The following is a 13188-nucleotide window of genomic DNA, read 5'->3' as shown; positions in this document are numbered from 1 at the left end:
GCCCACTTTGGACCTGCAATTATACACCTGAACATATATTAGAATGTTTTTGTCTGAAGCATAAGCTCCATCTCATTATGTTGCACTGTGTATAACTTACTTTCACTAGCCCTCAAATAGATACTGTTTGCAGTAAAGGGACCACACACACGTTTATATGATGAACAACAAAAGACCTTGGTTCTCTGGAGGACGTTCCTGTCACTTTTTCTTCTGCTGCTCCCCAACAAAAGCTGTTGCCTTGACAACAATGGGGCATTTTCTGGCTCTATGTATTCTGGTGGGAAGAAGGCCAATTTCTTTCCACAAAAAAACAGAACTGGTAAGAAATAAACAAGTAATAACTGCTCCAATTCCCTCAGTACTAGCAAAATAAGGAAGAAAACAAGGAATCTTATTACAGATGCAGGATTTTATAAGCCAGAAGCAGAACAATTCAAGCACTGGGGATTTATGGACAAAAGTCAGGAACAGAAGAAATTGCAGTGTCTTGAGACTTCATCAATGTTGGGAATGGCTGTTGCTAAGGTCAGGGCCCAGTTCAGTTCTTCTCTTTGACCAGCTTCCTGTAACTGTATTGCCACTACCTTCCATGGCATTGCCCTTGCTTTACCATTATGGTTTATAAAGAAAGTGGTTATAAAACAAAAAACACCACAATATAAAAAGGATCCATTTGTAATTTCTGCTACTTTTGCATACAACTTTTGACAATACTAAGTATGGTTAACATTCTTTATGTTGAATTTTGTGTCCCATTTTTCTTTTTTGAGAGCAAGTCTTCTTCAAGGAAATGCACCTCCAAAGTAAAAAAGAGGATAGGAAAATTGAAGGTCAGGAAATTGATCACAGTGTCTGCATTTCACTGGAAAGAGCAGGAGACAGACGCTGTTTATTTGTAACATAGAGGAAACTATGAGTGTGCTGCCTTGAAGCTCTGGTCTTTTCTGTATCCTATAACCGACCTGGAGACTTTTCAGCTATGGAATATTCATTCGTGTGGTTATTCTGTACCAAAAATCTGAACACATCCACGAGGAAAATCACATTCCTCAAAGCCAAAGCTTGTACAAAGAAATGTAGATATGCTGTCATAATCTTTAAATTTTTCACTACTTTAACAATATATCATGTTTTATGCCATTTCTTATGCCAAGTTATCAAACCTTCACCTAGTTAAACCACAACTACTGGCAATATAGATAGCTTACCTAATGATTACATTATGTGCATCCTTTACTGAAATGGATTTATTTGGGGAAGTATCTATTATTAATTAGAGCTTGATTTTCAGTCAAAAGAGGCTTAAAGAATCTGCAATAAACAGCAATGTACTCTGTATTGCAAAGAAACTACAGTACATAAATAGACGTGTCTGGCAAAAGCACCTAACATCATTGAAGTCCTACCATACATTTTTTATTGTATTTTATTCAAGTAAAAGAAAGACAAAGGCTGCTGTAATAGCACCTCTTCTAGCACTGCAAAATCAACATGCAACCATCTATGGCTATCTAAGGCCAGGCTTCATGGTATACCAGCCTGCTAGTCAAACTAATAGCATTTCTATTTTATATTAAATGGAAGAGGATTAGGATAAGAAAACGCCCTTTATTGACCAATGAACACATGACATTGTTTATTACATAAAAGGTAATTGCTTAGAGGATATTCTCTCTACTTTTGCTGCAGCAAATGTCTTGGTTTGCCATTAACCCTTCTCCCATTACAGTGTAGTCATATATGTACCACTGCTCAGAGGAGCATAGACAGCCTTCTGCATGATTGAGGGCAAGAACTTCGTAATGCACTACCTTTATCTGTCATATTTTCGTCTACAGCAGTAAATTTTGTATGCTTCTACAGACTACTCCCTGGAAATATGGTAAAGATGTGGCCTTTTATACAAAGATAAGGTACAGAAACGATATCCAGAAAAAATACGGTAATAGAAAAGAACAGGCTCGAACAACAATGAATAGCTCACAGTCAAATCCAAAAGCATTAGAAAATTTCAGGCTGTGTTGGTAGAGTACAAATCCATCTTGGATCAAATTATTCACCCATTTACTGTGGTTCCTTGCTTGGCCTGGCAATTAGTTCAACTGTGGAATGCTACTTATGGGTACATTCACAATCCCTACATATTCTCTACAGCACAAATGGACTTTAGAATGGAATAACTGGATACAGGCTATTCCCTGTAAATAGAATACCAATTACTTTCATATAGGATGTTAAATTTTTGTCTGAAAATAAAATGCAAGTAAAAAATTCTTACCTCTTACTTTGTGTTCCAGGCAATCTGAGGCAAGTTAGTCAACCTCTTTGTGCCTCTGTTTATCCGTCTTTAAAACAATGATCATACTACTGCCTTTATGGGACTCACTGACTATTTTTGGATCTGATAGAATTACGAACTGTCCTGTTACATGTAACATACATATACAACGGAGTTTGGGAATTCTGTGCACTCTTGTAAAACAATGCTCTCTCGTTAGGCCATCTTAACATGGACAAAACTACTCTGCCAACAAAAAGTTACGTTACCAAAACTCACTTAGGCAAATCAGTATCTATGAACAAGGAACAACCAAACCTGATCTTTCAGATGTTCTTGAGAAACTCACTCAAGCAGACTGAAGGTAGAAATGAATGTCACTGGACAGTCCTCATCTGCAGCTGATTTTTCCATTCTGTTGAAAAAGAAATCCTATTTTTAGAATTACGATTTGAAATGCCTGAGTTAGAAATATTATGAAAAGCAGAAGTATATTATACCTTTTTCTTCATAGTTCTGATTCACCATTGCATAACAATATTTCTACAATAATATACAGTGAAATATTACGATTTGTCTAATCCTATAGTGATGTAAGCTACTCTGTGAACGTGTAAATAAATCTGCTTTATCTAAGCAGCAAGCCTCAGTCTCTTCCCCCAAACTGTTGAAAAGTAATTTTGGTTTTAATTAGGAGTCCCTCAGAACATAATTATTCTGACTGACAACTTTGCTGTAGAGACTCCCTTCCTGTCGGATGGGTTTTATTCAGAAAGGTTGTTTTGGCTAATAATTTTTGTGACCTTCTCTACCCCTCCTTCACAAAGTTAAAAGCTTGAGTTAACACATGATGTCTTCAAAGGAAAGGAGCATGTCTTCTACTCTTTTATAAATATACTCTAACCTCCATCGTAGGAATAACTTCCGGAGGAAAAAAGTAAAAATTTGTTCTCCTAGAGTAAGTCCTTCGCTTTACTGCCAAATTCCTGAGAAGGCTAATCTAATCACAGCATGAAACAAAAGGGTGATTTTTAATAAGTTTTGTGCTTGAGTCTGTAGGGTTTGCTCATCTAAAGCAGAGTGCTGCTTATTCTTTTGCATTTGCCTGCTTCCACCCAGTGTAAGCAGATCTTTAGTTGCCTTTCAGCTGACTAGTGTCAATGATAGTAACAATACATTTTTATTTTTAGAACACTCAAATCTAAAGGCAAGTTAGCACTGCACATGTATGCATGCACACACAAATGTAAGTAATATCTGAACATTTCCAAAGGGCAACAAGTCCTTTTGGAATAGTAATGAATAGAGAAATCATCTTGTGCCCTGCATGAGATAGGTGCATTTCAAGATTTTCCTGTATAGCTTCCATGAAAATTGGCCCCTAAGCAAGGGTGTGAGTCATTGATGAATACAGCTCTAAGGCTTCACGCTGTGCAGCAAGAGCTGTAAAAGGCATTAGAGGAACACAGGGGAGGAGGAGGAGAGAGAGAGGGGGTTAGGAGGTTATTAAATAAAACCTAGTAATGGTTTTACATGAACATTTTCTGAACAGTGTTTTGAAAACGTACGTCCTAACCCACTGGGCACCGACCAGATTGCTGGCTGCAGTGCCCTCTGTTGGCTGATGCTCAAAGGGGCTGTACAGATACTGTCATGAAAAAAAAAAAGCTTTTGTCTTTTTTTTTTTTTTTAAAAAAAAGGCTTTTTGCTTAAACCGGTTTGTTGTCACAGTTACCCTAGCAGAGTCTCCCAGTTGAAAACTCAAGTTGTAACAGTGAAATCACCCTATGTCAGTATGGCTTATAGTAATTACTCAAATCAATATTCCAGCAAAAGGATGTTTTTCTCCGTTGCTCAAATATCCACCACACAAAATCCTGCATCCACAGCACTGTATCAACACAAGTCACATCCTTTACCAGAACAACTGCACAAAGAGAATCGATTGGAGGCAAATTTAAACTTATTTAAATTTTCATTGGAATTTGCCTTACAGTTGTCTTATTTTCCTAAAACCAATAAATTAAAACTGCTGTCAGTTTATAACATTCAATGGTTAACAATTGTTATATGTAACTGATAACACCTCAGTCTTGGATTATGAGCAATTTACCCTTTTATGTGACTGTATCTCTCCTATCCAAGTTGGAAGATCCTGGTTTCTATACCGATATTTTGGTCAATATGTAAATCATTGCCAGACCAGATCCTCCATCCTTCAAACTTCTGACTTGTTCTGATCTCATAGTCACTAGTGCTGTCCCTTCAGTCTCTCTTCTCATTTTTGCTTATTCCACTGCGTTACCAGTCTTAGTATACCCATCTGAAAGAAAAGATACAATACATCCCATTATAAAACACCTTGAGACTTAGATGAAAAGATTTACATATAAAATTTGTTATAAACATTGATTACATTACACTAACTGGTTCCATTGTTTTAGTTATAAATAATCCCAAAGCCCTTTAGATCAGTCTTTTTTCAGTAGACACCTTAGATCTACAGGCAGGAAAAAATGTTTTCTTGTATTTTAGATTCTTTTAAAAAAAAGTACTACTTGTTAGAAAGCAAATCATAATTAAAATTTTTATTTTCTCACAGATAACTATTTAAAGAACTTGGGAACAAACAAAATAATATATATATATATATTTCTTTTTTATATAACAAGTACAAGAGGAGCCATAAGTTTTAAAGGCAAGAAATGGTCATTTTACATTTATGTACATTGAATAGGCATAGTGGTCTACATAACTAAAAACACAGTGCAGAAGGAATATTAACACAGAAAAATAGTTTGCCATGTTACAGTTACTTTGTTTTTCCCATTAACTTTAAAAATAGCACTGATACATTTTACAAGGAAAGAAAAAACTCAGAGTATTTTTTTTTTTTAGAATAGAAATATTTTCCCTTTTAAATAAGGAGTTTGATAACTGTTATTAAAAAAAAAAAAAAAAAAAAAAACTGAAATACACAGACATGCAGCACCATCTGCTGGATTAACATGTCTGTCAAATATTTCTGCACTTACCAAATATAATACTTCACACAAAGGAAGGAAAAAGCCATACAAACAAAAGCATACCATGGAGATTTATTTAGTCAATATCAGGCAAGAGAAATTAATGAGCATGGAATTTTCATGAAAATTGTGGAATAATACTCTTTATGCATATAACACTTTATACTTTTCAGGCACTATATATAAATACTGTACTCAAAAAAAAAAAGTGGAACATTTATGATTACAACTATTCAGAAGTGTGGCATGTGTTTTAAATAACTGCATTAAATTGATTGTATGCATTATGGTACATGATTATAAATGACCATTTTTTAACTGTGTGTTTGTGAACAGAACTGACTGTTCACCTAATAATAAACAACTACACCAAAATTTGCTTTCTTATTATCAGGCACTATGTGGCGTCATGTGTTATTTAGCACACAAGCTCAAAATTATCGTGTGCTCATCGCTGCAACAATACTTGTCATTACAGATTTAAAATCCCTGCAAGATGATTTGCATTTATTTTTCACATAATGAGTAAGAAAAAGTTCTTGTTCTGGGTGCAGGAAGAAGGATCCCCTAACACGTAGAGGGTGACGTGTCATTGCAGTCTGCTGTACCTCTAGTAGTTTCCGGCATCTTTGAAATTCAACCTTTCCATTCTCTCAGGTCACCTAGCCACACTCTAGCTCTTAGCACACGCCTTCCAGCAGGTCAAAAAGCACAGTACTCAGCAGGCAGCCCTTTCACCTAACACCTTCCAAACAGCTGGAGCTTATGCCTTGTTATCACAGCAGTGAATCACCTCTGCACTGATCTGTTTCCTGATTATTCCCATTTCTGACACACTACCAGGAGTTGCCGGTCGTAAGAAACTTCAAAAAATTTTGAAAAGCCATCCATCTTCACGTGTCAACTTTCTAGAAGTCTCCTCTGCATACACTAGAATCAAGAATAGTTGTATCTTAAGAAGCCTGATTTTTGTGCCTATAGAAATTTTCCATCTTCTTTTTAATGGTCACGTATCTATGTATCTTAGCTATATTTTATCCTCCTGCAGGTGATCATCTTTGTCCTGTTTACACCAGTTACGTAGGTCAAATCACTCCACGTTCCTCTAGAAGGTACTAACTGCACTCAGCAAATCATTTCCAGCATCAGACTGACGTCATTTGCTGAGCTGCAGACTGTAGAAGTGTATGGCAAGGAACTCAAAACACAGCACGTTGGCAAAACTTCATCCTTCTCAGAGGGCAAACAGAAATGTGACAGGAGGCCGCTTGCCCCCTATTTACTGTCTCAATCAACTACATTTTCGTGCAGTTTACCAGGACAGGGGTATGATCAGTGACGTGACCAACAATACAAGATCAACAATAATCTGCAAAACATGACAGGTCGCCATTTTGATATATTCTCATAAGGCCCCATTTCCACTGTTTTTCAGTGACTTTTTCATCTCCAAAAACATTATTCCATAGCATATACAGATGTTTTAGTCAATATTTCCTGTCAGTGTTGCTACTATGTTATAGGTCCATGTTGTGTGTTAAACCTCACTGCAAACCCCTCACTCTGCCGAACTTTCTGCAACAATTTGTCTATTCTTCTTGTTCAGGCACATTTCAGTCATGCTTTGACTGAGTCCTTTAATGTCTTTTCATCTATCATCCCTTCAAAGGCCTGGCAATATTCACCCAAGCTTTTCAAGACAACTTTTCCTGAGAGTACAAAACTATCCTTCCTCATGCTGTAGTCTTAGCTACTTCTTGCTGTTTATTCTGCATTCTCCTTTTTGAGAGAAGATTATGCTGATGTAGAGGAAGCTTGGCTAATCGGACATTTCAAGCAGACAATGGGGCAGACAGTTACCAACAGAGGGTTTCTGCAGCAAGACTACATTTCCTTCAAAGACCGGCATGCCTTTCTTCATCTAGGAATCACAGAATTCAGTAGTACAGGATGATTTTACAACCCAGAAGTTTAAATGGATTCAGGTTCAACAAGATACTAGCCCAGTTTATGAAGAATATAGCATTAGTGTTCATAATCTCTGGCTCAGGAAACCTACCTGTTAAGAGATAATGCTAGAGCTCTGTTCAGAAGCAGGACATGGACCATGCACATGTGTGGAAGTGTTAGGCATTATCAGTAACAGGTGAGCTGTGCCACATGGTTTGACCCCAGATTTTACACAGCTGTGACAAATTCATGTTCTGGCGCGAAGCACTGAACTAGGGGGAAATCTGGAGTGCTGCTAGCAGTGTGTCAGCCAAAGGCATTTGTCTGAAGAGTTCAAGTTCAGTAAGGTTACAAGCGATTACGGACAAGGTTGTCTTCAGACAACTCTGGTAGCTGCTACAAACAGACCTACTTATGAGTTGATATAAGCACTTAGAAATTTTCAGTTTTCTGAGGACAAGAAGGTAGAGAGAATTAAAAAAGGGAACAGAAGGGCTGTCTTTTACAGTCTCACTACAGAGAAGGCAAGTTTGGGGGTCTGGCAGACTGACGGTGTCTGTGGTATCTGAGCTCTGAGGCGTGAAGTGCTGACTGAACGCCCCGGCTGAGGCGGCAGGTGCCGGCCGGGTGGCGCTGCGGGTACCACGCTGTCCCCTCCCCGGCTCCGGAGGGACCCCACAGCCACCACCACACTGTCCAAGTTTCGCCACCGTCTGTGGCCCCCTGTGGGGCCGGCCGAAGGGCGGGATGCCCGCTGGAGGGACGCCGCGAACCGCCGGGGCAAGGCGGGCTGGGGCGGGGCGGGGCGGGAGGCGGCTCCCGGCTCGGCCACCTCCCCTCAGGTCGGTCACCGGGGCCCCGCCGTTGCCAAGGGGCCCGTCAGCGCCGCTTTCCCTTCGGCGGCCGCTGCCCGCGGCCATGGATAGCGCCGGCAGCTGCTCCGCCGCCTCGGTGCTGGCCGAGCTGCAGTGGGACGATGGCTACGCCGTGCCTATGGCCAGCGCGGAGAACAAGGCGCTGGAAGACGAAGTAAGCTGGGAGCGAAGGGAAGGAGCCGGCCGGCGGTGCCCGCCCCGATCCGGCTCCCTCAGCGGCTCCCGAGGGGCTCCCTGCAAGCGGGGCGGCCCTCAGGGGCTGGGGGGGGCGGCAGCCGGAGCTCCCTCACAGCGCTTTAGCTGCGGGTAGAGAGTGTGTGAAATGCGCCAAGTCGGGAAAAAATAATTAAATAAAAATAAAAAGCTGCAAGGAAAAATGGGAAGCGGGGTCTTCGGCTGGGTGGTTGGGTGTTACCACCCTCAACAACGGCGAGCAGGGTCCGGGCCCTCGGCCAGCGGGAGCACTTTGGGACGTATTCGGGGTTCGGGTGGTTCAGGGATGTAATCCTGTGACAGGTTTGGTTATCTCGGTAAAGAAAAGCACTTAACGGTTCCAGGGTTTCTGTCGCTACCTTTTCTTTTGAAATCTCTCGTGATTTCTTTGGAGAAATGTAGGGCAGGTATTACACTTTATTTGATCAGTAATTGCAATTACTACATATTTTTAAGTAGTTGCAGGTACAAAGCACTCAACTAAAAATTATTAATTGATAATTCTGACTTTTAAATAGCTGCAGAAGATGCAAAAAGAAAAAATGAACCTGCAAAATCAGTTGACTGACTATGAGGAGCGTATAGAAGCAATGGCGTCTCATTTGAAAAATGTAAAACAAGAGTTCACCTTCACTCAGGTAAACTGATACGTCTGGTATATCCATTTTATGAGACATATTTAATCCGATTATCTTTCTGTGGTTGGTATCCCTATCTATTTGACAGATTTGTTAGAGGTTTGTCTGGCCTTTCTTCCAGGCTTTCACAAGAAAAAAAGTTAAGCCATGTATCTCAGGGGTACTACTTGATGGTCAGTAAATATAAAATAGTGGTACATAGAAAAAAAAAAAAAAGAATGCATTTTAGAATTCTTTGTGAATGGGCACTTTGGTAGATTTAAAAAAAAAAAAAAAAGAAGAAAAAGAAAGAAAAAAAGAAAAAAATCAGTGTAAGGGAAGAATAGATGCTAATCTTTATAATGGTCAAGAGTTAATTCTGAAATTCCAATGAAGAGTTAATTCATGGATATGAAGAATGAAATGAGATGGTTAAGGTGCAAGTCTGCACTTTCACTACGAGGTAATTGGCTAAAATAGGTGGTTTAAATTTCTAAAGAGTCCCAAGTCAAAGCTGCATACCTTTCAGGTAAAATATGCAAGGTGAAAAAGTCTTAGGAAACTTTCCTGCAGCTGAACAACTTTCATGTCACTGCGCTAGATTCAAGTTTTAATTTGCACATGAAGAAAGAGGCAGCACATACCATTCCAGAGAAGTTTCTAATAAGCAATAGATTTGTATTCTACAGGGGAAAAAAAAAAACTCTTAAATCACTTTTTCGGAAAGGTTACACAATATACTGCTATAGGCCAGCCTGGTGGTGTTTTTGTCTTAGCACAAAACAATAAAAACATTTATTTTGCTGTGTCTCCTGAATCTTATCTTTAAGCTGCTGGTGGTCAAGAGACTAAGATACTGACTTTTGAAAGATTATGAATTTAGGGTGAAATAACTTTATATTGGCATTTTAGTGCTATAAATGGTTGATCTGTGGATATCTGATATAATACAGTGTGTGTTTGTATGTGTGCATGTGTATAAATATATATATATTTGAGATACAAAACTCCAAACAATAATGTTATTTGGAAAACTTGTATATTTACATGAGAAAATCATGCCATCTCTGACTTCAGTTTTGGTTGTATCTTATTTAAAAAAAAATTTTTTTTGTATTAAAGACCTATTGTTTATGGTAAAGTAATGAACTGTATTATTCTCTAGTCTCTTTACAAAGCCAGAGAGAATGAAATTGAAACTGAACAACACTTTAAAGCCCTTGCTGAAAGAGAATACGGACATCTTAAAAATGAGATTAAACAAATGGAAGATGAGATAGTTGCCTTAAGAGAAAAGAAGAACAGTCAAGAAGTAAGGTTCAATTTTTTTTTTCAAAAGAACTTCTGTATTGCAGTTAAATTTTATTACTTTTTTCTTCACATTTACAGACGTAATAGTATAAGTCAAGAATAGCTATTTATAATTAAAAATTATAAACCATAAGTGATCTGGATGTGTTTTGTAATGTGTAGGTAAGTAGAATGACACTGAGGATCTCCTTGCATGGACTGGTCAAGACTTAGGAAATAATAACTAGGTATTGAAAGACTTCCATTCTTAATGCCAGATACACAGCCACACATCTATATCACTGTCTTGTTGATTCTTGCAGGTATTTTCTTTATGTTTTACGAATTAAATTGTTGGTGGCAAAGTCTCTTTCTCCCACAAAATAAATTCAGGGTATGATTTCAAAATGAAAAGTTGCTTTACTTTTTTTTTTTTTTTTAAGGTAATCTAATGCTGTCTAACTATAATATTTTTCTGTTTCATGGACTCTTTTTTTCTATGAATCATTTAAATTGTTTAATTTTTTCATGTTTTTTTTTTTCATTTAAAAATTGTAATTTTTTTTTCTCATTAAATCTGTTTGTATTCTCCAGTTTCTCAGAAAGTGTAGCAGAATGAAGATATCCTTGCTATTCAACTGCATCCAGATTCCATCATATTTATGTTAGGAAATCTCTTTACAGTCATATGGGACCATATGTAAATTTGTATGCAGGATGTAAGAACTGGGCCTTAGTGTGTGAGGAAGAAACTTTACCCTGTGATGCCTCAGATCAGTTTATTATGTGGACTTAATATCCTGCATATAGATACGGCTTGCCAGGGGTTGACTTTTCTGTTTGAAATTATTTGCGTTTTAGGTTTGTGGTAATTTATTGTCTTGTTTATTCTTTAGGATGTATGTTAGCATTTCTCAAGTATAGGACACAACAAAAAACAAACCAAAAAACCAAACCTATTTATCAGTTCTGTTGGCAACCAGACGTGTGTAAACTTGTTACGTACGGTAGCTTGAGCCAGTTGTTTCAATTACTAATCAAATAAAATGTTAGCCATCTAATATTAACCTTTAAATTTATTCAACATTTTATTAGAATACTATAAATAAAACCACTAAGAAGTTGGAAAGCTTAAAACAACAGATGAACTACGATGAGGAACTTCTGGAGAGATGGATAAAGGAATCAAATCGTACATATGACGATGCTGACACAATCAAGAAGTATGCAGAAAAAGATGAAGGGAAAATAGGCGTAAGTAGAAATGACAGTAATTTTCAGAAACAAAACAGAACTATTTTTTAGCATCTGAAGACTGTTATCAAGTCAGGTAAGACTGACATAAATTCTGCACAACAGCATTTTAAACTCTGATAATTTCCACATCACACAAGAGTGCTAAGAACTCCATATAAGGCTCATTTCAAAGGTCAAAGAAAATAGGTTTGACAAAAGATGAAAGGTGTAATTGAAGACTAATTTATGTCTTCATCTGGGTAAAAATTAAGTTTGAAGTTTTCTGAGTGCACAAATAGCTAATAAAGCCTCGTAGTGATTAGAAAGCTGAATTACAGTGAATTAAGTGGGGCGTTATTTCAAAAATGCATGCCAAATATGGACAAGTAATGTAGATTTTCCCATTAGAACAGAAATGTTAATATTACTGAGAAGAAAATATGACTACTTCACTAAAGCTGCCTAGAGTAATGAAAGATGGTATAAATAGACACTGCAATCACAAGTTCAGACTTCTTAACGGTTCGTTCTCAAATATAATATTAGTTTAGAGGTAAGTATCCCTTCTTTTTAGCCTTTAAATACAGTGGGGAGAAAATTGATTTTTACTCATTAAATACTTAACACAAAAACTTTAGCTTACACAAATAGTCTCACTAACTATAGTTGAATTAAATAGTTGGTGCTGAGGACTCCATATACACATTATATACATGGTGAAAGGGTTATTTTGGCCTAGCTGCAGTCTGTACCTAAGGGCTGACGAGAGATTATGGCCTCTTGCATGAAGAAAAATTTGAAAGGCTAAGTTCTGAGTTCTTTTTTTTCTCTAAAATACAACAAAATCAATGCCTCAATAATTCCATCCTTAGTTCTAGCAGAGCTTTAAAAATTTAAGATATTGTATATTTGTTTTCAAGTACGTTACATTTTCTATCATTTCATTTCAGGCACTAACCCTTCAAGTAGAAAAGTTAACCATGCAAGCAAATCAGAAACGCAGAGTTCTTGATAATGAGCGTACAGAAACCATAACTGCTCAGGTTTGTGCATAAAGTTCTTGAAGGTATCTTTTTGTATATGAAATCTTTAAAATCAGAAATCATTGGGATGCTTTCTTTTAAACAGATAGAGCTTGACAAGACAGCTGAAGATTTTCGCCGAGTTCACCAGGAAAGGCAAGAAGTCATCAGGCAGTGGGAGAACGCAATACAACAGATGCAAAAAAGAGATCAACAGATTAATCACTGTGCTCTGGTAAGACTGCTGTTAACTGTTTTTATCAGTATATCAGCCTACTTCTGTATCTATGAAATTGATAGGAATTTTGAGAAATAGATTTTCATATATTACTGAAATGTACTCAGAATTTATTTTGAAAACAGTCTCTCTTAGTGTAATAGTGCTCTGTTTGAAGCTATATAAGGTTTAATTTTCAATCTGAAATTTGTTGGAATATGCAAAGCATGCCAGTTTCAATACTGTACTTTTGTCTGATCTAAGAATCAACAAGATGGAGTGTAGTTTCTTAGTGCAAGGACAGTCAGCTGCAATGGAAATAAAATAGTGAGCATTTAGAATTGGAAGGAATTAGCGTTTCTACTTCCGTGAACAAATGTATGACTAGCATTTTTTTGGTCAGAATTATGATAAACAATCACATTAAGATTAAAAATTGCTCCTTTGCGGAAGTACGTTCT

At 37.5% G+C, this 13188-nt stretch overlaps 1 protein-coding gene and 1 long non-coding RNA gene across 4 annotated transcripts in view; one reads left to right on the top strand and one right to left on the bottom strand.

Moving 5' to 3' along the window:
* Positions 1 to 205: 205 nt before the first annotated feature.
* On the bottom strand, positions 206 to 7433 carry LOC308199868. The gene is made up of 4 exons (XR_013955061.1): positions 7367 to 7433; positions 4395 to 4604; positions 2631 to 2696; positions 206 to 865 (listed from the first exon to the last, which is right to left on the bottom strand). It is a non-coding gene; the product is annotated as an uncharacterized lncRNA (long non-coding RNA).
* A 69-nt stretch (positions 7434 to 7502) lies between these two features.
* The window catches only part of CCDC39 (coiled-coil domain 39 molecular ruler complex subunit), a 21944-nt gene continuing 16258 nt past the window's right edge, over positions 7503 to 13188 (top strand). The window contains exons 1-6 of one of the 3 annotated variants that reach the window (XM_080604588.1): positions 7503 to 7781; positions 8864 to 8983; positions 10128 to 10274; positions 11348 to 11506; positions 12439 to 12531; positions 12617 to 12745. In XM_080604588.1, the coding sequence (XP_080460714.1) occupies positions 8873 to 8983; positions 10128 to 10274; positions 11348 to 11506; positions 12439 to 12531; positions 12617 to 12745 (639 nt within the window). In that variant the 5' untranslated portion in view covers positions 7503 to 7781; positions 8864 to 8872. Of the gene's footprint in view, positions 7782 to 7804; positions 8287 to 8327; positions 8753 to 8863; positions 8984 to 10127; positions 10275 to 11347; positions 11507 to 12438; positions 12532 to 12616; positions 12746 to 13188 lie in introns of those variants that run through there. The other 2 variants (XM_080604587.1, XM_080604589.1) reach the window with 2 other exon arrangements.

This window comes from Anser brachyrhynchus (genome assembly GCF_964034855.1).
Source record: "Anser brachyrhynchus genome assembly, chromosome: 9".
Taxonomy (NCBI): domain Eukaryota; kingdom Metazoa; phylum Chordata; class Aves; order Anseriformes; family Anatidae; genus Anser; species Anser brachyrhynchus.
This window is presented reverse-complemented; position numbering and strand designations above follow the sequence as displayed.